At 36.0% G+C, this 27,758-nt stretch overlaps 1 protein-coding gene across 3 annotated transcripts; it reads left to right on the top strand.

Annotated features, from left to right (window-relative positions):
• The first annotated feature begins 207 nt into the window (after positions 1–207).
• Positions 208–27,758, top strand: LOC143230243 (proton channel OtopLc-like). Of its 3 annotated transcripts, XM_076463443.1 has the most exons (8): positions 211–355; positions 2,006–2,147; positions 13,734–13,964; positions 17,593–17,722; positions 19,516–19,711; positions 20,835–20,989; positions 21,106–21,322; positions 22,334–27,758. In XM_076463443.1, exons 3-8 carry the CDS (start codon positions 13,756–13,758, stop codon positions 23,275–23,277), a joined length of 1,851 nt encoding a protein of 616 aa, XP_076319558.1. In that variant the 5' UTR covers positions 211–355; positions 2,006–2,147; positions 13,734–13,755; the 3' UTR covers positions 23,278–27,758. The 3 variants fall into 3 exon arrangements, with proteins under 3 accessions (XP_076319557.1, XP_076319558.1, XP_076319559.1); XM_076463442.1 differs by lacking the exon at positions 2,006–2,147 and having other exon boundaries at positions 208–355; XM_076463444.1 differs by lacking the exons at positions 211–355; positions 2,006–2,147 and adding an exon at positions 13,443–13,619.

Genomic DNA, 27,758 nt, shown 5'->3' with positions numbered 1-27,758 from the left:
TCTCCATGTCTGTTTCAGAGTAGGGAATGCTTTTTATTTATTAATGTTTTTACAACACTCTACTAACTTATTAGCTTCTCGTCTTCCCTGTTCTTCCCCAACCCCCGGACCTCGTGCTATTAATGAAACCTGAGAGGAACGGCAAGAAAGCGTTCCCACAGATGGCTGCCGGGTAATGTTTAGAGTTGAGGACTGGTAATTACAACGTATACTGTGGTGGGAAACTCTTCGTTCAGCACAACTAAGTCTTGTTTGTGTACACAGAATCTTAAACGTCAACAGAGATAACCAACGACTCAAGCTGTCTTTGTTAGGTCAGCAAGTACAGGAGGTGATCATCCCAACAGTGAGCGAGGTAAGTGTTTCTTGTTCTCTTTTTATGAGTGGTTGTTTGTCAAAGGAAATTCTGCAATAATTATTAAATTATACAACAAGTTGGTTGATTCTAAAGAAAGGGTTAACATTCAGCGTAACCACAATAGTGACACTCCATAAATTAACCAGGTCTATGTGAGTTGTAGAATGTCCAAGTGAAAACTGTCTAACTAACTGTTCGATGCACTATACACCATTATATGGCTCTACTTATGATGGACATTACAACACAGATGTTTTCAAACTTCATCAAAGTTTATATTAACTGTTCAAAGCATTATATATCATTAAATAGATCGAGCGATCGGTGGACGGACGAACAGATAAATAAATAATACTAACGTGACACGAGTTATGGACTTGTGGAGGGTCATCCATGCGCACACACGGTACTCAAATTGAATCCATTTACAAATCATTAAACTCTAGAAGAAAAGTCAGTCATATGTTTATGAAATGTTTTTATACCTCGAGCTAAAACAACGGTATCCATTGTCAGTGATGGATAAAAACTTTTCTCAACCCAAACCAGCCGTTTTTACATATAACGATACCCTTTGTTGCCTCCACCCCACATGGCTTAGCAGGAAACGTGAGGGCATACAAGGGCACAATAGCCCACTGTGTTGTTTTGCGCTTAACAAGCTAGAGGATACTGGTAACAGTTTATTTATATTGTGTTGAATCAGATATAAGGATTGACTTTCAAAGTCTGCTTAAGGAAAAAAGTCGTTAAATACACAGAAATGGCTTCATAGACTTCATAAATAGCCACTAGGTGGCTCAGCGATAAACTTGATAGTTTAAAGCGCTATAAACTAGAATTCGATATCTTGAGTGAGCACAACTTAGTACTTAATGATAGAAAGATCTATGAATTGAAATAAAGAATAGAATTTGATTCAGTAAATAAATGAACACAGAATATCTATTTAGCTTTAGTCCAGTGACTTTAATTGGTCACGTGATTCATTCCGGATTTTTTCTTTCTGTTTTTTTTAAATGCATTCTTCACTTCTAATATCTTGCAAGGTAACACTTGCTACATGAAACTCTGGGTACAACAAACAACAAAACCTCTTTGTTAGTCCTTTCATTACGATGCTTGATATTACTCGATAGTGAACTGTTTGTGTTCCTGTTGAATCCTGGTCATGTTCACAATCTGTTGCTATATAATAAGAATCTGATCTTTGTCACGTAACAGTCTTCAACACAAACCGATACACATGGCGCGGTGTATAAAAAAGGTGGCGCTTTGTCGTTACATATAAGTCTTTAATTCCTCCTGTCTTACTCTCTATCTCTCTCTTTGCGTCTGAAATAATATATACGTACATACAGACATTAAGTGTAGATCACTTCAGATAATTGTCACTCCTCTGCTACCGCAAGATGGCGCGTTCATCGTTAGCTTTCAGCCAGTTTACGAAGGGGCCAATAGAAACAAGAGCACATCTACCGGTTGGTCAGTATTTACGTTTCGTTCGTTCGTTAAGAAGAAGATAAAGAAACGACCTGATTATAATAATACATAGACGGTCCCTTATTATATAATCTCTGGTTCATTAGTTATAAAATAATGAGTTATTGATTTTTAAACGTGCGTTATAACCTCGTTTCATTCCAGGTATATCTCGAAAAAATTAGACGTTTTATCCTAGGAAAACTCGTATATGATTTCTATATGTAATAACCTGTTAATCATCAGAGAATGTAGCAGGATAAAGCGAGAGTCGAAACGAAACCTGTGAGACAACAGATATTTCAAGGTAAACTTAAGTAACAACACTTATCTTTAATTAAGTGTTCTTGGATATTTCCCAGTTAATACTTAACCGTGAACTTTAACCTGACCATACAATGCTTTCATTCTATCTTAAGTCTCTTTATTCCCATATATCGCTTATAATTTAAATTTCGCGTAGATTTTGGATACCGTCAAACGAGAGTGCGTGTGTTTTCTTATACCAAAACCACGTCGATCTATTTGAACCATTGATTTTAGCGTTGTAAGTCCTTAGACTTACCGCTGTACCACCGGGAGGACCCCTCAAGCGAAGGAAACAGAAATATATTTTATCGGTGTTAATTTTAGGTACAGCCTCTTCACTGCTGCTCATAAATTAATTTTTGTATTTTTAGCTTTTTCTAACTGGATTTCTAGCTTTTTAAGTCCGCTGTGCCGCTGAAGAGGTTTGGTTTGGTTTTATGAATTTCGCGCAAAGCTACACGAGGGCTATCTGCGCTAGCCGTCCTTAATTTAATAGTGGAAGACTAGAGAAAAGGCAGCTAGTCATCACCACCCACCGCCAACTCTTGGGCTACTCTTTTACCAACGAATAGTGGGATTAACAGTCACATTATAACACTCCCACCGTTGAAAGGGCGAGCATGTTTGGTGCGACGGGGATTCGAACTCGCGACCCTCGGATTACGAGTCGAGTGCCTTAACCACCTGGCCATGCCGGGCCGCCACTGAAAAGCAACATTGTTTGTTAAAAGCGAACGCAATTTGCACTGATTCATTCTGATTATATTATGTGAAACTTTGTATTATTTTAAACAACTTAACAATGAGCAATTTCCATTGTTTCAGAAAACTGAATCATGCCAATAAAAACTCAGCTGATATTGTTTCTTGGCAATAACCAACACAGTATTGTTTAAAAGCATCTTAACGGACTTTAGACAATGTTGAACTTATTGTATCAGACAATAACCTAAACATACGCAGATTGAGTGTATTATATTATAGCACATTTCGAGTCTCATAACGTCGTTACATGTCATGTCGCCACGTCTGACTGATAACCATGCAAGTTAACAATAGACCTACAGCGTAGATACAATTGTAAAAGATTCATTAACAAGACTGTCATGTACGAATTACCATTCCTCCCTGATGCTTTCCATAAGCTCTCTAGTACAATACTTCTCAACTGAATAAATGATTCACTCAGATGTTAATGAAATCAGAATCGGGGTGAGTGGTGGGGTAAACAAGTATTATGAATTATACTCTGGCTTAGGGCCTTTTCTAAATGATTGTTTGAAAACAAATTTAAAACTTTATCTTGCACAATAAAACATTCTGTCATGTATATTAATTCGGAATACTGTGTTTATTATTCCAACACCAGGCTATGACAAAGTGTGCTTTAAAAAGATTTAGTAATATAGGCCTGTCTAATAGTTAGTAATAGGGAAACGTCTGTGTTCATTGTAGCTGTAGTTTGAGGTATATTTAACACATAATACATTTTAATTTAGTAAGTTTTCGTTTTTTTAACGCACTATGGTGAGTTAACTATTGTGAAAAATGTATAGGGGTGATTGATATTGGAAAAGGTTGGAAAGCACTGCCTAATGAACAACAGGGTTCACAACGCCCATTTCAACATTCGTTTTGTACTCCAGCTGCTTGAAGTAGGCGGCAGTTGAATTTATATGTTGTGGAAATGACTTGACTTTTACCCCTTTTTCCGAACAGATGTTCTTAGTCATTGTGCTATGTTCTCCCACATAACAGATGTTCTTCATTGTGCTATATACTGCCACATAACAGATGTTCTTCATTGTGCTATGTACTGCCACATAACAGATGTTCTTCTTCATTGTGCTATGTACTGCCACATAACAGATGTTCTTCATTGTGCTATGTACTGCCACATAACAGATGTTCTTCTTCATTGTGCTATGTACTGCCACATAACAGATGTTCTTCATTGTGCTATGTACTGCCACATAACAGATGTTCTTCATTGTGCTATGTACTACCACATAACAGATGTTCTTCTTCATTGTGCTATGTACTGCCACATAACAGATGTTCTTCATTGTGCTATGTACTGCCACATAACAGATGTTCTTCTTCATTGTGCTATGTACTGCCACATAACAGATGTTCTTCATTGTGCTATGTACTGACACATAACAGATGTTCTTCTTCATTGTGCTATGTACTGCCACATAACAGATGTTCTTCATTGTGCTATGTTCTGCCACATAACAGATGTTCTTCTTCATTGTGCTATGTACTGCCCCATAACAGATGTTCTTCATTGTGCTATGTACTGCCACATAACAGATGTTCTTCTTCATTGTGCTATGTACTGCCACATAACAGATGTTCTTCATTGTGCTATGTACTGCCACATAACAGATGTTCTTCATTGTGCTATGTACTGCCACATAACAGATGTTCTTCATTGTGCCATGTACTGCCACATAACAGATGTTCTTCATTGTGCTATATACTGCCACAAAACAGATGTTCTTCATTGTGCTATGTACTGCCACATAACAGATGTTCTTCTTCATTGTGCTATGTACTGCTACATAACAGATGTTCTTCATTGTGCTATGTACTGCCACATAACAGATGTTCTTCTTCATTGTGCTATGTACTGCCACATAACAGATGTTCTTCATTGTGCTATGTACTGCCACATAACAGATGTTCTTCTTCATTGTGCTATGTACTGCCACATAACAGATGTTCTTCATTGTGCTATGTACTGCTACATAACAGATGTTCTTCATTGTGCTATGTACTGCCACATAACAGATGTTCTTCATTGTGCTATGTACTGCTACATAACAGATGTTCTTCATTGTGCTATGTACTGCCACATAACAGATGTTCTTCATTGTGCTATGTACCGCCACATAACAGATGTTCTTCATTGTGCTATGTACTGCCACATAACAGATGTTCTTCATTGTGCTATGTACTGCCACATAACAGATGTTTTCTTCATTGTGCTATATGTACTGCTACATAACAGATGTTCTTCATTGTGCTATGTACTGCCACATAACAGATGTTCTTCATTGTGCTATGTACTGCTACATAACAGATGTTCTTCATTGTGCTATGTACTGCCACATAACAGATGTTTTCTTCATTGTGCTATGTACTGCTACATAACAGATGTTCTTCATTGTGCTATGTACTGCTACATAACAGATGTTCTTCATTGTGCTATGTACTGCTACATAACAGATGTTCTTCATTCATTGTGCTATGTACTGCTACATAACAGATGTTCTTCATTGTGCTATGTACTGCCACATAACAGATGTTTTCTTCATTGTGCTATGTACTGCCACATAACAGATGTTCTTCATTGTGCTATGTACTGCCACATAACAGATGTTCTTCATTGTGCTATGTACTGCCACATAACAGATGTTTTCTTCATTGTGCTATGTACTGCTACATAACAGATGTTCTTCATTGTGCTATGTACTGCTACATAACAGATGTTCTTCATTGTGCTATGTACTGCCACATAACAGATGTTCTTCTTCATTGTGCTATGTACTGCTACATAACAGATGTTCTTCATTGTGCTATGTACTGCCACATAACAGATGTTTTCTTCATTGTGCTATGTACTGCCACATAACAGATGTTCTTCATTGTGCTATGTACTACCACATAACAGATGTTCTTCATTGTGCTATGTACTGCCACATAACAGATGTTCTTCATTGTGCTATGTACTGCCACATAACAGATGTTCTTCTTCATTGTGCTATGTACTGCCACATAACAGATGTTTTTAGTCATTGTGCTATGTACCGCCACATAACAGATGTTCTTCATTGTGCTATGTACTGCCACATAACAGATGTTCTTCATTGTGCTATGTACTGCCACATAACAGATGTTCTTCTTCATTGTGCTATGTACTGCCACATAACAGATGTTCTTCATTGTGCTATGTACTGCTACATAACAGATGTTCTTCATTGTGCTATGTACTGCCACATAACAGATGTTTTCTTCATTGTGCTATGTACTGCCACATAACAGATGTTCTTCATTGTGCTATGTACTGCTACATAACAGATGTTCTTCATTGTGCTATGTACTGCCACATAACAGATGTTCTTAGTCATTGTGCTATGTACTGCCACATAACAGATGTTCTTCATTGTGCTATGTACTGCCACATAACAGATGTTCTTCTTCATTGTGCTATGTACTGCCACATAACAGATGTTCTTCATTGTGCTATGTACTGCCACATAACAGATGTTCTTCATTGTGCTATGTACTGCTACATAACAGATGTTCTTCATTGTGCTATGTACTGCCACATAACAGATGTTCTTCATTGTGCTATGTACTGCTACATAACAGATGTTCTTCATTGTGCTATGTACTACCACATAACAGATGTTCTTCATTGTGCTATGTACTGCTACATAACAGATGTTCTTCTTCATTGTGCTATGTACTGCCACATAACAGATGTTCTTCATTGTGCTATGTACTGCCACATAACAGATGTTCTTCATTGTGCTATGTACTGCCACATAACAGATGTTCTTCATTGTGCTATGTACTGCCACATAACAGATGTTCTTCTTCATTGTGCTATGTACTGCCACATAACAGATGTTCTTCATTGTGCTATGTACTGCCACATAACAGATGTTTTCTTCATTGTGCTATGTACTGCCACATAACAGATGTTCTTCATTGTGCTATGTACTGCCACATAACAGATGTTCTTCATTGTGCTATGTACTGCCACATAACAGATGTTCTTCATTGTGCTATGTACTGCCACATAACAGATGTTTTCTTCATTGTGCTATGTACCGCTACATAACAGATGTTCTTCATTGTGCTATGTACTGCCACATAACAGATGTTCTTCATTGTGCTATGTACTGCCACATAACAGATGTTCTTCATTGTGCTATGTACTGCCACATAACAGATGTTTTTCATTGTGCTATGTACTGCTACATAACAGATGTTCTTCATTGTGCTATGTACTGCCACATAACAGATGTTCTTCATTGTGCTATGTACTGCTGCCACATAACAGATGTTTTCTTCATTGTGCTATGTACTGCCACATAACAGATGTTCTTCATTGTGCTATGTACTGCTACATAACAGATGTTCTTCATTGTGCTATGTACTGCCACATAACAGATGTTCTTCATTGTGCTATGTACTGCCACATAACAGATGTTTTCTTCATTGTGCTATGTACTGCCACATAACAGATGTTCTTCATTGTGCTATGTACTGCCACATAACAGATGTTTTCTTCATTGTGCTATGTACTGCCACATAACAGATGTTCTTCATTGTGCTATGTACTGCCACATAACAGATGTTTTCTTCATTGTGCTATGTACTGCCACATAACAGATGTTCTTCATTGTGCTATGTACTGCCACATAACAGATGTTTTCTTCATTGTGCTATGTACTGCCACATAACAGATGTTCTTCATTGTGCTATGTACTGCCACATAACAGATGTTCTTCATTGTGCTATGTACTGCCACATAACAGATGTTCTTCATTGTGCTATGTACTGCCCCATAACAGATGTTCTTCATTGTGCTATGTACTGATGTTCTGTGTGCTACTGCCACATAACAGATGTTTTCTTCATTGTGCTATGTACTGCCACATAACAGATGTTCTTCATTGTGCTATGTACTGCCACATAACAGATGTTCTTCATTGTGCTATGTACTGCCACATAACAGATGTTCTTCATTGTGCTATGTACTGCCACATAACAGATGTTCTTCTTCATTGTGCTATGTACTGCCACATAACAGATGTTCTTCATTGTGCTATGTACTGCCACATAACAGATGTTCTTCATTGTGCTATGTACTGCCACATAACAGATGTTCTTCATTGTGCTATGTACTGCCACATAACAGATGTTTTTTCATTGTGCTATGTACTGCTACATAACAGATGTTCTTCATTGTGCTATGTACTGCCACATAACAGATGTTCTTCATTGTGCTATGTACTGTGTACTGCCACATAACAGATGTTTTCTTCATTGTGCTATGTACTGCCACATAACAGATGTTCTTCATTGTGCTATGTACTGCTACATAACAGATGTTCTTCATTGTGCTATGTACTGCCACATAACAGATGTTCTTCTTCATTGTGCTATGTACTGCCACATAACAGATGTTCTTCATTGTGCTATGTACTGCCACATAACAGATGTTCTTCTTCATTGTGCTATGTACTGCCACATAACAGATGTTCTTCATTGTGCTATGTACTGCTACATAACAGATGTTCTTCATTGTGCTATGTACTACCACATAACAGATGTTCTTCATTGTGCTATGTACTGCCACATAACAGATGTTCTTCATTGTGCTATGTACTGCTACATAACAGATGTTCTTCATTGTGCTATGTACTGCTACATAACAGATGTTCTTCATTGTGCTATGTACTGCCACATAACAGATGTTCTTCATTGTGCTATGTACTGCCACATAACAGATGTTCTTCATTGTGCTATGTACTGCCACATAACAGATGTTCTTCATTGTGCTATGTACTGCCACATAACAGATGTTCTTCATTGTGCTATGTACTGCTATGTACTGCTACATAACAGATGTTCTTCATTGTGCTATGTACTGCTACATAACAGATGTTCTTCATTGTGCTATGTACTGCCACATAACAGATGTTTTCTTCATTGTGCTATGTACTGCTATATAACAGATGTTCTTCATTGTGCTATGTACTGCCACATAACAGATGTTTTCTTCATTGTGCTATGTACTGCTACATAACAGATGTTCTTCATTGTGCTATGTACTGCTACATAACAGATGTTCTTCATTGTGCTATGTACTGACACATAACAGATGTTCTTCTTCATTGTGCTATGTACTGCTACATAACAGATGTTCTTCATTGTGCTATGTACTGCCACATAACAGATGTTTTCTTCATTGTGCTATGTACTGCCACATAACAGATGTTCTTCATTGTGCTATGTACTACCACATAACAGATGTTCTTCATTGTGCTATGTACTGCCACATAACAGATGTTCTTCATTGTGCTATGTACTGCTACATAACAGATGTTCTTCTTCATTGTGCTATGTACTGCCACATAACAGATGTTCTTAGTCATTGTGCTATGTACCGCCACATAACAGATGTTCTTCATTGTGCTATGTACTGCCACATAACAGATGTTCTTCATTGTGCTATGTCCTGCCACATAACAGATGTTTTCTTCATTGTGCTATGTACTGCCACATAACAGATGTTCTTCAATGTGCTATGTACTGCTACATAACAGATGTTCTTCATTGTGCTATGTACTGCCACATAACAGATGTTTTCTTCATTGTGCTATTTACTGCTACATAGCAGATGTTCTTCATTGTGCTATGTACTGCTACATAACAGATGTTCTTCATTGTGTTATGTACTGACACATAACAGATGTTCTTAGTCATTGTGCTATGTACTGCTACATAACAGATGTTCTTCATTGTGCTATGTACTGCCACATAACAGATGTTTTCTTCATTGTGCTATGTACTGCCACATAACAGATGTTCTTCATTGTGCTATGTACTGCCACATAACAGATGTTCTTCATTGTGCTATGTACTGCTACATAACAGATGTTCTTCATTGTGCTATGTACTACCACATAACAGATGTTCTTCATTGTGCTATGTACTGCTACATAACAGATGTTCTTCATTGTGCTATGTACTACCACATAACAGATGTTTTTCATTGTGCTATGTACTGCCACATAACAGATGTTTTCTTCATTGTGCTATGTACTGCCACATAACAGATGTTCTTCATTGTGCTATGTACTACCACATAACAGATGTTCTTCATTGTGCTATGTACTGCCACATAACAGATGTTCTTCATTGTGCTATGTACTGCTACATAACAGATGTTCTTCTTCATTGTGCTATGTACTGCCACATAACAGATGTTCTTAGTCATTGTGCTATGTACCGCCACATAACAGATGTTCTTAGTCATTGTGCTATGTACCGCCACATAACAGATGTTCTTCATTGTGCTATGTACTGCCACATAACAGATGTTCTTCATTGTGCTATGTACTGCCACATAACAGATGTTTTCTTCATTGTGCTATGTACTGCCACATAACAGATGTTCTTCATTGTGCTATGTACTGCCACATAACAGATGTTTTCTTCATTGTGCTATGTACTGCCACATAACAGATGTTCTTCATTGTGCTATGTACTGCCACATAACAGATGTTCTTCATTGTGCTATGTACTGCCACATAACAGATGTTCTTTATTGTGCTATGTACTGCCACATAACAGATGTTTTCTTCATTGTGCTATGTACCGCTACATAACAGATGTTCTTCATTGTGCTATGTACTGCCACATAACAGATGTTCTTTATTGTGCTATGTACTGCCACATAACAGATGTTTTCTTCATTGTGCTATGTACTGCCACATAACAGATGTTTTTTTCATTGTGCTATGTACTGCTACATAACAGATGTTCTTCATTGTGCTATGTACTGCCACATAACAGATGTTCTTCATTGTGCTATGTACTGTGTACTGCCACATAACAGATGTTTTCTTCATTGTGCTATGTACTGCCACATAACAGATGTTCTTCATTGTGCTATGTACTGCTACATAAAAGATGTTCTTCATTGTGCTATGTACTACCACATAACAGATGTTCTTCATTGTGCTATGTACTACCACATAACAGATGTTTTCTTCATTGTGCTATGTACTGCCACATAACAGATGTTCTTCATTGTGCTATGTACTGCCACATAACAGATGTTTTTTTCATTGTGCTATGTACTGCCACATAACAGATGTTCTTCATTGTGCTATGTACTGCCACATAACAGATGTTTTCTTCATTGTGCTATGTACTGCCACATAACAGATGTTTTTCATTGTGCTATGTACTGCTACATAACAGATGTTTTCTTCATTGTGCTATGTACTGCCACATAACAGATGTTCTTCATTGTGCTATGTACTGCCACATAACAGATGTTTTTTCATTGTGCTATGTACTGCTACATAACAGATGTTCTTCATTGTGCTATGTACTGCCACATAACAGATGTTCTTCATTGTGCTATGTACTGTGTACTGCCACATAACAGATGTTTTCTTCATTATGCTATGTACTGCCACATAACAGATGTTCTTCATTGTGCTATGTACTGCTACATAAAAGATGTTCTTCATTGTGCTATGTACTACCACATAACAGATGTTCTTCATTGTGCTATGTACTGCCACATAACAGATGTTCTTGATTGTGCTATGTACTGCCACATAACAGATGTTCTTCATTGTGCTATGTACTGCCACATAACAGATGTTCTTCTTCATTGTGCTATGTACTGACACATAACAGATGTTCTTCTTCATTGTGCTATGTACTGCTACATAACAGATGTTCTTCTTCATTGTGCTATGTACTGCCACATAACAGATGTTCTTGATTGTGCTATGTACTGCCACATAACAGATGTTCTTCATTGTGCTATGTACTGCCACATAACAGATGTTCTTCTTGATTGTGCTATGTACTGCCACATAACAGATGTTCTTCATTGTGCTATGTACTGCTACATAACAGATGTTCTTCATTGTGCTATGTTCTGCCACATAACAGATGTTCTTCTTCATTGTGCTATGTTCTGCTACATAACAGATGTTCTTCATTGTGCTATGTACTGCCACATAACAGATGTTCTTCATTGTGCTATGTACTGCCACATAACAGATGTTCTTAGTCATTGTGCTATGTACTGCCACATAACAGATGTTCTTCTTCATTGTGCTATGTACTGCCACATAACAGATGTTCTTCATTGTGCTATGTACTGACACATAACAGATGTTCTTCTTCATTGTGCTTCCACCTGGAACATTCAGACGATTTTTCTAAGTGATCTTCTGCTCGTAGATTCTCACCTCTAACAAAGTGTTACACCTTGCTTACCGTGATTGGTGTAGGTGTTGTTACAGGTTTTTTTTTACATTCCAAGTTTAATGGCGTAAACACCATGTGTCAGAGACCGCTATGCGGGGATAGAACTCTGGGGGTACAATAATTAAGACAACCCCCAGAACATCGAATCTGAAGTCTCAGAGGGTAAAGCTTGTCCTTGTGCTTTGTGTGTGTGTGTGTGTGTGTGTGAGGCCTTTTCAAATTTTTGCGGGAGGGGAGCACAAAGATCGTAGTTACGCCATTGCTTGGGTTAATTTTTATATCTTTGTTTTACAGTGCATTACGTTTAAGCGGTGTCCATGTCTCTAAAGTCTAAATCCTCGATTTGAACACTTCTTTTTGATCTGAACATACGATTGTTTCGCCTGAAAGAACTCTTATTTTTCCTTCCCAAAGAAAATCAGTCTTTTTTATACCATCGCACTACTTTACGAAACGTAAAACAATGTTAAAATGTAGTTATGATACATTCAGTTCCACTGCTACTTTATATCCTCTGTGGTTGTCTCGTGCTTATTTGTATATCCATATTTGTTTTACTATACCGTACTCAACCATTCGTAACAAGTCTAATACCGAGAGAACACGATACTAGAATATATGTCCTAACATTTTTTAAAATAAGCTTAAATATTTAGAAGTAACGTTATACTTAGGCTTAATTTCAAATATTTAAATGTTAATATTATACACTGAGAAAATACCAGAAGTAATTATTTTGACATGTTAAGTGACGTAACTTCTCGTGAAAGAGTTATATGTCGTTGTACAATATATCCATGCGATATTTTTTGTATTTTTTTCTTTTCGTTTACTCTTGTATTTTACGGCAAATCTCTAGGTGTAATAACTCGAACAATGCTTTGTGTTTACAGTTCTATTTTACATCTTACATTGCCGCATAATTTACGTATCTAACACGTGCGTCTTTCTGCATAGATACAAAAATATTCGTCAACTAGAAAAAAAAATCCGTACATGTGCTCAGAAACGTCACTTGTGAAAGTTAGGTAACTTAATGTGCTATTCAACATTGTCGAAAGTGAAAAAACAAAGCACATGACGTCAACTAGAATTATTGCGATGTAGTCTATTATTAATCTCAAAACCAGATGCGTCGGGTATTTTCTTTCTTTTCTTACTTCTAACTTAACTTTACGTATTACATGAGTCGACACAAGTGTTGAGTTCTACCCTAACACTTAACAGTACTGATGCATCCGATTGCAGCTCCAGTCTGGAGTAAGAGTATGGGCTGCACTGTTCTAACAGCGGACAAAAAAAAAAGATAGCATTCCACTTAAAAAGACTATGACATGCCCCTGCATAGTGAACATGAACTTCACAGGATGTAAACGTGTTCTCTGTACAGTTTTATAATCACATCGATTTAGACCAACGTTTATGACGTGTGGGTTTTGGTTTTAGTTTTATTAGTAAATTGTTTTAACACATAAGATTCTGGTTTATCATTGTACAAAAATGTTTTGTTCTTCCATTTGTTAAAGACTGGGTATTTTATTAGGTTTTATTTTGTAAGAAGCACAATGCTGCCCAGTGCTGACGATCTTAGTACCACAAACCACATGACTTTCTCCACTGATCCGGTTATCGAAGAAACATCAGTTCCTCCTCCACCGGACTCGTCTTCCAAGATTAAAGCATCCGATGGAGAACTAGATAACTTGTCATTACCTCCACCACCGGCAGAGGTCGTTGACTGTAATGTGTCAGATACAACAGCTTCTCTTCCAAGGTAAGTTTCGAAATATTTTCATATTTTAATTCTGTTTTTACTTTCTAGGAAATTAGCTTTTATCTGTCTTTAGTGTCTCACATTTGTATTCATTAAACAAGTGAATCACGTTTTGTTTTTATCTTCCTATAATTATCTCGATATCACAAATAAAATCAATTCAGAACGTTATTTATTGTTTAGATAAATAGATTTTAAACACATCTGCAGTAATGTGCAGTAGGTATGTTCAGTGGTAATACAGAAACGTTGAGAATCATCGTGTTAACTATCTACAGTATGTTCAGTGTTAATAGAGAAACGTTGAGAATCATCGTGTTAACTATCTACAGTATGTTCAGTGTTAATAGAGAAACGTTGAGAATCATCGTGTTAACTATCTACAGTATGTTCAGTGTTAATAGAGAAACGTTGAGAATCATCGTGTTAACTATCTACAGTATGTTCAGTGTTAATAGAGAAACGTTGAGAATCATCGTGTTAACTATCTACAGTATGTTCAGTGTTAATAGAGAAACGTTGAGAATCATCGTGTTAACTATCTACAGTATGTTCAGTGTTAATACAGAAACGTTGAGAATCATCGTGTTAACTATCTACAGTATGTTCAGTGTTAATACAGAAACGTTAAGAATCATCGTGTTAACTATCTACCACTAACACCAAACAGATTCACTGAGAATGTTCACTTACACAGTTTTCAACTGAAACCTACATTTTTGTAAATTAAAGCGATAATGAAATCCAGAGAATAGAATACTTAGAGTCCCATGCTGGTACAGCGGTATGATCAGGGGTTCGATTCCCTTCTATAGACTCAGCAAATAGCCCGATGTGGCTTTACTGTGAGAAAACACACACACTGTCCACTTAGTAACTGTTTATCAAACTTACCCAGCCTGTGATGCAACTTCCTGACTCTCGATATAACAAAGTATAATCGGTATAGAGAACATGCTGTCAAGTTGTGTTTACACATTACAACGTCTCTAAGAATGAAGGTGCAGTACATCTTGACGAAAAGACAAGTAATCAACTAATTATAACATTGAGATACTCAACTGTGTTTGATGGTTAGAGCGCTCGACTCCCAATCTGTAAGACGTAAAATTTACGTCACCAAACAAGCTTGCTCTTTCGCCGTGAGGACGTTATTATACGACAGTCAATCCCGCTATTCGTTAGTAGAGTTGGTGGTGGGCGGTGTTGACGAGCTCGTTTCCTCTATCACTTGAAAGTTATGAGCGGCTAACGCGGATAATCCTCGAATGGTTTAGGGTGAGGTTCAGTAAAGAAACCCTTTTCCTTTCTTACTTCCTTTGATTAAAGAAAGGGAATTTTACCTAAGTTATCATAACAAATTAGCACCCTCCGCCAGATGACTCCGTTGTCAGTCTGAGAACGTATAGTGCTAAGAATCGGGTTTCGAAACTCGCGGTGTACAGAACACAGAAGGCCCATTGTGAAGTTTTGCGCTTCAAAACAAACAAAAACTTAACGACTTACATTAGAGAAATGGTTGCGGATATACAGATTAGTTTTATATCCGTATACATAACTTTGGAAAAACAAAAGAGGATAAAGTGGAAGCTGTCATGCATACCATTACTTGACAAAATTCTGTTGTGCGTCCACTTAGAACTGACAAACCATTACTTGACAAAAGTCTGTTGTGTGTCCACTTAGAACTGACAAACCATTACTTGACAAAAGTCTGTTGTGTGTCCACTTAGAACTGACAAACCATTACTTGACAAAAGTCTGTTGTGTGTCTACTTAGAACTGACAAACCATTACTTGACAAAAGTCTGTTGTGTGTCTACTTAGAACTGACAAACCATTACTTGACAAAAGTCTGTCGTGTGTCCACTTAGAACTGACAAACCATTATTGACAAAAGTCTGTTGTGTGTCCACTTAGAACTGACAAACCATTACTTGACAAAAGTCTGTTGTGTGTCCACTTAGAACTGACAAACCATTACTTGACAAAAGTCTGTTGTGTGTCCACTTAGAACTGACAAACCATTACTTGACAAAAGTCTGTCGTGTGTCCACGTAAAACTGACAAACCATTACTTGACAAAAGTCTGTTGTGTGTCCACTTAGAACTGACAAACCATTACTTGACAAAAGTCTGTTGTGTGTCCACTTAGAACTGGCAAACCATTACTTGACAAACGTCTGTCGTGTGTCCACTTAGAACTGGCAAACCATTACTTGACAAAAGTCTGTTGTGTGTCCACTTAGAACTGACAAACCATTACTTGACAAAAGTCTGTCGTGTGTCCACTTAGAACTGACAAACCATTACTTGACAAAAGTCTGTTGTGTGTCCACTTGGAACTGGCAAACCATTACTTGACAAAAGTCTGTTGTGTGTCCACTTAGAACTGGCAAACCATTACTTGACAAAAGTCTGTCGTGTGTCCACTTAGAACTGACAAACCATTACTTGACAAAAGTCTGTTGTGTGTCCACTTAGAACTGACAAACCATTACTTGACAAAAGTCTGTTGTGTGTCCACTTAGAACTGACAAACCATTACTTGACAAAAGTCTGTCGTGTGTCTACTTAGAACTGACAAACCATTACTTGACAAAAGTCTGTTGTGTGTCCACTTAGAACTGACAAACCATTACTTGACAAAAGTCTGTTGTGTGTCCACTTAGAACTGGCAAACCATTACTTCACAAACGTCTGTCGTGTGTCCACTTAGAACTGGCAAACCATTACTTCACAAACGTCTGTCGTGTGTCCACTTAGAACTGGCAAACCATTACTTGACAAAAGTCTGTTGTGTGTCCACTTAGAACTGACAAACCATTACTTGACAAAAGTCTGTTGTGTGTCCACTTAGAACTGACAAACCATTACTTGACAAAAGTCTGTTGTGCGTCCACTTAGAACTGGCAAACCATTACTTGACAAAAGTCTGTTGTGTGTCCACTTAGAACTGGCAAACCATTACTTGACAAAAGTCTGTTGTGTGTCCACTTAGAACTGACAAACCATTACTTGACAAAAGTCTGTCGTGTGTCCACTTAGAACTGGCAAACCATTACTTGACAAAAGTCTGTTGTGTGTCCACTTAGAACTGGCAAACCATTACTTGACAAACGTCTGTTGTGTGTCCACTTAGAACTGACAAACCATTACTTGACAAAAGTCTGTTGTGTGTCCACTTAGAACTGACAAACCATTACTTGACAAAAGTCTGTTGTGTGTCCACTTAGAACTGGCAAACCATTACTTGACAAAAGTCTGTCGTGTGTCCACTTAGAACTGGCAAACCATTACTTGACAAATGTTTGTCGTGTGTCCACTTAGAACTGGTAAACCGCTGAACCGATTGTTACAAAATTTAGCATGTAACCTTTAAGATTGGCTAGGAAGTGACAACCTAATAAGTTAATCAGCGGTATCCTGGGTCACAAATATCCCTTAAGATTTTTGTGGTTTCATATTAACAGCGCTATAAATTTATTATTTTTTATTTTTATGTATGAAATAACGATTTTTTATAAACAGCATAAAACACTAATTTATTCATAATAAATCTGCTTTAAATGGCCAATAAAGCGTATGATTTTATTGTTTGAATATGTCGTTTTTTGACCGGATTCAGGTACTACAGAGCTTCGAACGACTGTGCACGTTTTTTGAGCACTTTGTATGCCAAGTTGCTAGTCGTGGCTGCTTTAGTTTTACTGATCACAGAGTTTCTTCCAAATCGAATCCCTCTTCTCTTCTTCCAAGTAAGTGAAATTATTCTTCTATAACCATCTGTCGACAAGTCGTTCAGTGTTAATTCAACTTGTATTAATAATAACATTATTATTGGACCTATTATGTTTAACACTGCAGTGTTTACTTACTCTAGACCACTACTCTGTTTGATGTATCCCAGCTGAGCTGATGAACTCTGGATTGAGCAAAACATGTCGTTGACGATGGACATGATGAACAGAGTTTGGTTGGAATACTGTTATTACTATACACTCTTCTAATTTAAAAAAAAAAATCCGTAATGGATTAAATAAAAAATATAGTGTTAAAATATAGTAGGCCTAATACATAAGGCAAGTATATTTATTTATACCAAACAGACTTGGAAAACGTATGCACACTATAACAACCAGTTTTAATTCAATTTTGGATATAAAGTTACTTTGCGATTAAACCTATGATCGATTACTCTTTACTATTTTCAGTAATAAGAAATATTGACTTAATAAAATTCTTACACATCTAGGACTTATTTTGTCCCCAAAGTGGAGAACACTGAGGGTTGATTGCACTTTATAATAAAAATATTCCAGGATCAGTGTTGTCCTTGGAACTACTTCAGTTCCACTGCTGTCTGGTATCTAAATGTTCCCATAGCTTTCATGATGAGGTGTGGACGTTTTTATACCACAAATGTTGAGCTTTCTACAGACCTTCAACGACTACGTTTAAGCAGATCAGAAGCATATAGTTTGATTGTGAGACCTGAAGAGTATGTCATAGTTTGAGGCCTGAAGAGAATGACATAGTGTGATTGTGAGACCTGAAGAGTATGTCATAGTGTGAGACCTGAAGAGTATGTCATAGTTTGATTGTGAGATCTGAAGAGAATGACATAGTTTGATTGTGAGACCTGAAGAGTATGTCATAGTTTGATTGTGAGATCTGAAGAGAATGACATAGTTTGATTGTGAGACCGGAAGAGAATGTCATAGTTTGATTGTGAGATCTGAAGAGAATGTCATTAATTGGGTTGCTGTCATTCCAATCTTATACTACCTTTCTCTTGAAAATATTCTCTGATTAGTAGGTGTTTCTGAAACTTAGTGTCACTTCACCAGCTTTAAATAATAGTTTTTTATCAACTCAAAGTTAGTAAAGAGAGACACAACTTCATCATAGTGACTCTCTGGGTTGGAAGATTCTCTTTCGTAACTATGGCATTGCTCCTCATTGATATAAGACATTGCTTTTGGAAAGTTAGAGTCGTTTCACTGTACACAGATTATCTGATAACATTAATATCGAATTTCTTTCCAAAACAAGACCCCAATTGTCAACTTGTTTTTCTTTTTTTGCACGCCAAGAACTAAATATGCTCTTGTTTGTATAACTAAATATACAGGTTTGTGGCGCTACGTTCCATATCCATGTCATTGCATTAACACGTATAAACCATTCTTATAAAGTGCATTTAGCCCTCTGTATGCTTCTCTTTTAAATTAATTAATTAAATGTATTGACTTTCCACTCATTTCTGTAGAACTCTTAAGGCTCGTGTATCCTGGTGCTTGGGGCAAGCTTTGCAGTAATAACATGCTTCTCTTGATATATTACTTGGACAAGATTTTCGAGACAAGACAGATAACCTTGTGCACGTTTTCCATATACATTTGTCACTTATAGATCGAGTTTCAAAATGCTCATTAGGCCAAGTTCTCAGTTACAGCTATAAACGTCAGCTCATGCCAATGACAGACGATCTTATTTAATGCTGACAAATGTTTCTAATACAATAATGATAAAAACTTTCCTTTTTCAGGGATACCTTCTGTCTTATCTTCTCGGAGGGGCTGTGTTGTTTTTAGTAAATGTTTATGTCATATTAGCTGTGAAGAAATTTCTAAGAAAAAATAACACTCCTTCGATATCAAGGGACAATCACGTTCCGGATTCTCTCAACAGAGGGCCAATTTACGCATCTAACGTTAGCATTTACCTGCGAATTGGAGTTTTAGGTAACATTTTCTTTAAAACGATAAACAAGATTGCTTAAGTGTTTATTTTTAATTATAAGACAGTTGAAACAACATAATATAGTTCCTTTTACATAATAAACAATAATATAAGATATAGTATTTGAAATAATAAACTATAGGTAATCATAGCCTAAACTCTAGTCTAGTCACTGTTTAGGCTCCAATGAAGCTCCTAAACTGGACTAGAATTCAAGTTCCCTTCCAAGAACCAGAACTTTCTGGTTCAAGGTCTGTAGAACTATATTTTTACCAAGAAACGAAATTATTGCTAAATGCCAATTATGTTCCTTGAACGTAGTGTTAAAATTCGACTTATCAGAGACATAATAATAAGCTCTTAGTAATCCCTTCAAATTTGTTCTAAATTAATTGGCCCGACAGGGCCAAGCATGTTAAGGCGTTCGACTCGTAATCTGAGGGTCGCGGGTTCGAATCTCACACCAAATATTCTCCCCCTTTCAGCCGTGGGGGCGTTGTAATGTTACGATCAATTTCACTATTCGTTGGTAAAAGACTAGCTCAAGAGTTGGCAGTGGGTGGTGATGACTAGCTGCCTTCCCTCTAGTCTTACACTGCTAAATTCGGGACGGCTAGCGCAGATAGCCCTCGTGTAGCTTTTGCGAAATTCAAAAACAAACAAACTAAATTAATTAATCGTAATTTTATAACACTGGTATTAACTTTTTCTTTCTCTTCTATTGTGGACATTAAATTATTCTTTATTCCAGGGAAACACAAACTGAAAAGAAATATTAGTTTCTCTTTGTTTGTTTTTAAAACTTATAAGTCTATAGAATTAAAGTTCCGAAAAGTTAAGTGTTCCTTAAAGAAGAAGAAAAAACGATCTTTAAAAATAAAAAACTATTAAACCTACTTTTTTTGTGTAATTATTATAACTACTTTAACTTTAAAAGAAATCTGTGCACGGAATTAGTATTCTAAGATAATTTCAACCCTGCGAACTTTACAGTATTGAAACTAATTGTTTTTAGATCATTGACTCCCTCTAAATAAAAAAATTGCTATTAGCCTGTTAATAGTAGGTTTAAACAGTCGAGATCATTCACTCTAACAACCCAACTTTACTTTCCCAATAATTTAGTTTTTGGAATGGGCAATTTGGTGTTTCTCGGAATGGAAGCAGCCGCCTTGTTTTCAACAAAGACCTCTTGTGTTAGACAGTTAACCCTACTTCAGCCCATTCTTCAAGGCGTTTTTACTTTGCTCCAGATGCATTTTCTTCTCATGAATGTGAAGGTAAGAACAAAATATGGTACAATTTGTTCCCCTGGTTAAAAAGTTCTAGTCTTTTGGTACACGTGACAGAAGTTGATAAATAAAAGATTATATCTGGTTGTTATTTTATTTAATAGATTATTATCAAGTCCCTTGGATGGCTACGTCACGTGATTATCGTGCACTTAATCGTTGCAAATTTGATCGTATGGTTTCAACTTATCATACGGGAGACAGCTCGTGAATGGCAGATGGATAATCACGTGACCATTCAGTCAACCAGTGAATATCCTCTACACACCCATACCGTTACTGTTCATACATTTGACGAAAGAGGAACTCATCAAGTTTACAGTATGTATTTATAACGATGTTTTTCTTCTGTTTAATTCCTGGTTGTCTGTTTTCTATTTTACTTATGTTATTCTAAAGCAGCAGCAATAAAAGGCCAAACGTATATAATTATTATTATATTCTTCTATAGGACACTTGAAAAACAACTAGTTGTCCCACTTGACGCTCAAATCCTGGGCTCGATCCCCGCTGTGAACAAAGTGCAGATAGCCTATTGCGTAGTGTTGCGCTAAAAAAGCTATTACATGCATTACTGCGGTAACTAGTTGATAGTGGTTTTGTTTGTTTGTTTGTTGTTAAGCGCAAAGCTATACAGTTGGCTATCTGTGTTCTGCCCATCATAGGTATCAAACCCTGAGTTTTAATGACGTAAGCCTGCAAACTTACCGCTGAGCCAGTAAGGTGCAACTAACTGCTACGCTCTAAGTCTTATGTAACTACAAAGATAATTCAAGGCTTTTGTTATATTATTGACGTTTGATTTTACAAATAAGGCCAAACTCAACGTACTAGTCACCAATTCAGTTTTCCTGTCTTTGAATTACAAAAAATAACGGTGAAAGCATTAATATATTAGAGTAGCCAAAAATTTGGCGGAGGGTGCTGTTGAATAACTGCATTTCCCGTTAGCCTTTCTATTCAAAATTAGGGATGATGAAGAGCCTTTGTGAAGCCCTAAGATTATATCTCAACCAATCATTTGTTCAATTAATCGAGATAAGTCATCATATTAGCTGCTCGGTGAAAAACCTATTGGTCGATCTAGAAACACCGAGTGACTTTTTGAACTAAAGTAACTTGTAAATGATAAAAAGTAAGAACAACAAATCATTGCAGTCAATCAGACACACGCTTCTTGAAGTCACCATATTGCTAATACTTGTGCAGTCAATCAGACACACGCTTCTTGAAGTCACCATATTGCTAATACTTGGAATATAGATTTTCATATTTCACTGAAGATGTAACTTTAAAATTAAACTGATATTTTGTTATAATTTTTACATCTAGCTTCCCCTGTTTGTCGGTGGCAAGAAGTGAAGCCTTCTATCAAGGAGGAAACCATAGCATTCTTTGATTGTATAAAAAATTCCACTGCTGGTGATGTCTGGTGGCAAGCTGCGCCTTTTCTCCACCCATTTCTTATTCAGTACAGTTTGCTAGCAGCTATGATTTGTCACTTTTTCTGGGCAAACATCGACTATACAATCCAGGATGGCGAGTACGAAGTTTTTAAAGAGTCCAGTAAACAAACGTTACCGTTTTGGAAGATGGACTGTCAAAAAGCCTATGTGGGTCTCATTTTTGGAATCCTTCTTCTTATAGCTACCCTAGTCATTCTAATTATTGTTCTTCTGCCCGAAAGTCATGGAATCAAAGGCTTTGACAGTCTTCTTACATTGGCTACATTTCACTGTGCCATTCTAGGATTTTCTGTAATCGTCATTTTTGTTGGATTGATACAGATACGACAGTTACGACCCGAGGTTTGTAAGAACACTGGAACTAACGGAGTATTTCTTCACATCGGAATTCTTTCCGTTCACGCGTATGGGATTCTCACCTTAATTGTTGGAGGCTCAAGGTTATATTCTGAGCATCATTTAATATCATGCATCGATGGCGCTTTGTTACTACTCCATTCTTGTCTCCAGTCGTTGTTCATCCACCAAGTGGAGCGTAGTTCCTGTGGCGGTGAAGAACAGCTTAAAGAAAAACGTCCAGGAAGAGAGATTGTAACGTTTATCGCGCTCAGTAACGGAGCGCTTTGGGTTGTTGAAACTTTCACATCCCAAAACCATTTGACGAGTCAGCTACAGTTAGAATTTTATGGAACCATTCCTTGGGGAATATTTTCTCGCGTACTTATACCTCTGGTTTCATACTATAGGTTTCAGTGTTTCGCACTACTAATGGATACTTCAAAGCACGCTTATAGGCGCAACAGAGGATAAAACCAGCAAGCCTTAAGTAAGAAAAGTGGTATAAAATCTGTAGGTTAATCGTAACATCGGAACACTCATGTAACGAGACATACTTAATACAGTGTTTCTTTAAAGCCCTTATGTTCAAATCTTCTTAGCAAATAATATTAAAAAATAGCACTCTGTGTCTTGTACATGAACATTTATTTTCAGAGTACATACAAAGAAAGTAATGTAGTAAGAACCTGATGTATCCAGCAAAACAGCGAATATATGAAGGTTTCGCATATTGAAAAACAGTGGAAATAAATTCTAACAAAAAAGTAGTGTTTCTAAACAGGACAGCTTGAAACTGACGCTACGAAGTAGTGTTTCTGAACAGGACAGCTTGAAACTGATGCTACGAAGTAGTGTTTCTGAACAGGACAGCTTGAAACTGATGCTACGAAGTAGCCTACGTCACCAACAGAGGAGATAAAGTAACATGTAGAAAGTTACTTCCATTCAGTGAACGTTTTTTATCACTTAAGAAACGGAAGCACATGATTTTATATCCAACACAAGATAAAGATATGCTATTGAAGAAAGTTACACCATGTGCTGTTATGTTTTACAAGAAACAAGACTGTGTCATAAATCCTGTTTACGTTCTGAACATTAGTTGTTTTTTCTAGCTTTCCGACAATAAAGTTTAGGCTTAACTAAAGGGTGAGAACATACAGTGCAATGATCATCACATCATATAATACAAAGAGTACAGAATGGTCTGTGTGTTGTGTAAGTAACTAGAGATATAAGAACACCCAATACTTACCATACAGCAGGGGAACACACAAAATCTATAAAAGGTGATGCTAAATTGGAGAATGGGGTCTTGGGGCATGTGCTCTTGGATTTTTTTTGCAATTTTCACTAAGAATTGTGCAATTCGTTGATATCTTAGTTTGCCTTTTTACATGTGTTAAATATGTTACACATATAGGTACGCAGTTTAAGGGACGCGATTATACTGCCACACCCACTAGCCCATGTAAATTTTGTGCATTATTTGTTAGAGTGTAAGCTTTATCGATATTCAGTAGGTTTACTGGCTGTCAGAAAACATAATGTCTACTAAACATAACCAGGAGCTTTAGTTAGGCCTGAAGTAGAATTAGCTTTAGAAAATTGTAGTAAAACTAGTCACTCGTAGCTGTTATTGTGAAAGAATTGTGTTAGTTAAATTTGAAAATTACTTGGTAACCTTTCACATGTAACACATGCTTATTTTGTACAATTTTGTAAAAGTAAAAATATTATATACATAAAAAAGTTATTGTTATGGCATTATAACGTTCATGTAGCCTTTTAAGCTTTGGCTTAATATGTTAGGCCTACGTCACTGTTTATAGTCTACACTATACAGCCTTGTCTTGTCTAGTCTTTAAGCCTATTTTCACCTTCTAACGACTACTTTGTTAACCTAGAGCAGCATTCTATGTTTCTTAGATATATTTTGCATGTGGAATATTGCTAGAAATTGTCATTAGAAGTGTTAAGTTTTTATGTCCATCTTTCACATTTCGTAAAATCTGAACTTTTTTTATTTTTTAGAATACATTTCTTTGTGCTGTTCATTATATCTTTTGCCAAGGTAGATAAAATTAGTTAGGCCTATTCATGCTTTACATGTAAAATACTAAACTCAGAACTAAACTCTAATGCAGAGAGAGGGCCACGATGGAAAATATCCTAAAGAGCCATTTTCTTTCGTACTTCAGATGTTTACTGAGATCTCATCCTGAATTAGCAATGACTATTAAAATATATTGCACCGCTACATCTGGCAACTGAAGAAACTGTGTGAGAAATTCATGAAATATGGGACAAACATTCGTAAAGCATAAAAATCTAGGACTTTTTCAAATTTTCACATGCGCACAAGCATTTTCCGTTGACATTGCCCTATTTGGCATGCCATGGCGATGCAGAAAATTTTGTATAGATATTTATAAAGGGAGTTCTCGATTCACAAAGTGACATTCTATGATCTCTAGAACCTAACACAAAATTCGTATTGTGCGCATGTATGAGAACGCACAAGGCCTAACGGTCAAGTGATTTTCTATCTCAAGTCTCGTGCTTTTATCGTTAAGAGGTTTCAGTAATACTTGATTGTTATTGTAATTTTCAAGTGTGGTATCCTTTCTGATGTTGGTATAAATAATAATTTATTCTCTTAACCTTGTTTTGACTGTTTATACAGATGTTATTTCTTCATTTACCATCACTTAGTTTTTTTTGTTAGCAACTCTGGACTATGTTATGTCAATACTTTATAAGAAAAAAAAAAAACTACGTTTTCCTATAAACGTGTTTTTCATGCTAGAAAAATTATTAAATGGTTGTTACGGGAAGCCTTAGTTTTAAATCAGGCGTAACTGAATGGAACTTACTTTTAACAAACTAATAAGTGCCTGTAAACACTAACAAATACTTTTAGATAGCATTTTTAACGCTTAATAGTTTTGTCCTTCGTTTTACTCCATTAAAAGTTTATATTTGCTTAAATAAGTTGTAATATTTCAATTTCTAAACAACCAAATGACAAAATTATAACATTTTAGAAATATTATAATTACTAATAAATAACAGTATGTAAAGAAATCAGAATTTGGTATTGTGAACTTTATAAACCTAAATTTTATTTGATCTTCCATGTAAGTAAAGATACTTGGTAAATAACATTGTGAGCCTCGTAAATTTTTGTTCGTTTAGGTGTCTGCTTCTAGCTGATATCTAGGATCAATCGAACATATTTATCGAGGTTTTTCGTTGCACGTAGTAAAAACTCAGAAACTATGGTCAGTATACTTTAGATCCCATGACTCAAATAGCGAACTTAAGAATAAGGCAAATTGGTTGTTTGACAAACACAGTGCGAGCGTAGTAGTTAAGACTAAAAGACCAAAATTAAAACTGTTATGAGCACTAGTGTTTTAGGACTAAAGCACGTACACAAATAAAATTACATTTAGCAAATGAAACAAACAATACTAAAATTCTAAAATAACCAAAAAGAGTAGTAGTAGTAGTATTTGAAATTATATCCTTCACGTAAATTATGCGGTAAGTCTACGGATTTACAAGGCTTAAATCAGGGAGTTCGATTCCCCTCGGTGGACTTAGTAGATAGCCCAATGTGGCTTTACTATAAAAAAAACAACACAGATATTTGAAATATTGAGTACTTTCGCAATGAGTTTGAAATTATTGGTTTATTTCAATTTTCCTGATAAAAATTAGTTGGTGAAATATGATTACGACATAACAATTTTATTTAAAGTGGTGAAAATTATAGTATTTAGAAAGCTTGTCGAGTCTATTTTTCAATATTACAGTACACATTATTTGCCGCAGGCTAATCATCAAGGCCTATCAAAGCGATTTGTATCCCTGCTATTACACCTGAGAGTGTTTTTACTAGACAGAACTGTAAAGACCAAAAGATGTCCTGATTAGACATCTGGTGAGAATTACCGTCATTTGATCAGAACATTATTTAACTAAAGTATAAATAATTAAAATAAAAACAATTCAAATTTTCTGTGATGTTGAATGATCTAATTTTCGTGCTTAAAATTTATAGTGTATTGTTGAATTTTTTTGTATCATTGCTTTCTGATGACATATATTACAATCTACAAATATATATTTCATATCGAAGAAAATACTCATATATGTTTATAGTTCATGAATTGGCGTGTGGATTTATTTTCTTATTTAAAGCTCTCTCTGTTAAAAAAAAAAAGATTTATTGACATGACTTCATTTTTACTAAAAGTTTAATTTTATGTTATCTTTCTGTTATTTCACAGATGCCGTATAATTAGTTGAATATTATCTGTTTAGTTTTATACATTTTGGACATATTTTCTCTTTTCTTTAATATATGTATTTACCGTGACTATTTGTAGTAATAGATGTTATTTTTATTTTAAAATAACGGTTAAACCTAGTTTTGAGTTAAGTGAAAATATTAATTAATTTAAAATAAACTTAAAAATTGTATACGCCTGTTTTTCTTTATTGAATTTGCAATGTACTAAGTATCATCTAGGAATCTACACACACTTTTCTTTGCACTTTAGTTCCTACTCTATTGTAGCCTACTGAGATGTTTATGTCTAAGTCTCGTTTTCAGTAAGTTCTTTTTTTTTAAGTAATATGAAGCAAGCGAATATTCAGCAATTATATTTGTGGTAATTTAACAACTATTTCTTAATTTGAACTGAATAATCCGATGAGGATTATTTTATGTGGTGAGGATATACGGACCCAGAGGAAGCTGGTGATTGACTATATGATGAACCGTAGAGGTAAGACTGACTTTTGTAGGCTGAGCATATTAGTTTCAAAATTATACGAATAAATAATAATATAATGTCAACCGACACTTCTAAACTAATAATGTCTTAATTTGTTAGTAGAGACCTGATAACGGAAAATAAAAGTAAGTTTTAAGACTCCTA

Source organism: Tachypleus tridentatus, chromosome 10, assembly GCF_004210375.1.
Source record: "Tachypleus tridentatus isolate NWPU-2018 chromosome 10, ASM421037v1, whole genome shotgun sequence".
NCBI lineage: Eukaryota > Metazoa > Arthropoda > Merostomata > Xiphosura > Limulidae > Tachypleus > Tachypleus tridentatus.
This window is presented reverse-complemented; position numbering and strand designations above follow the sequence as displayed.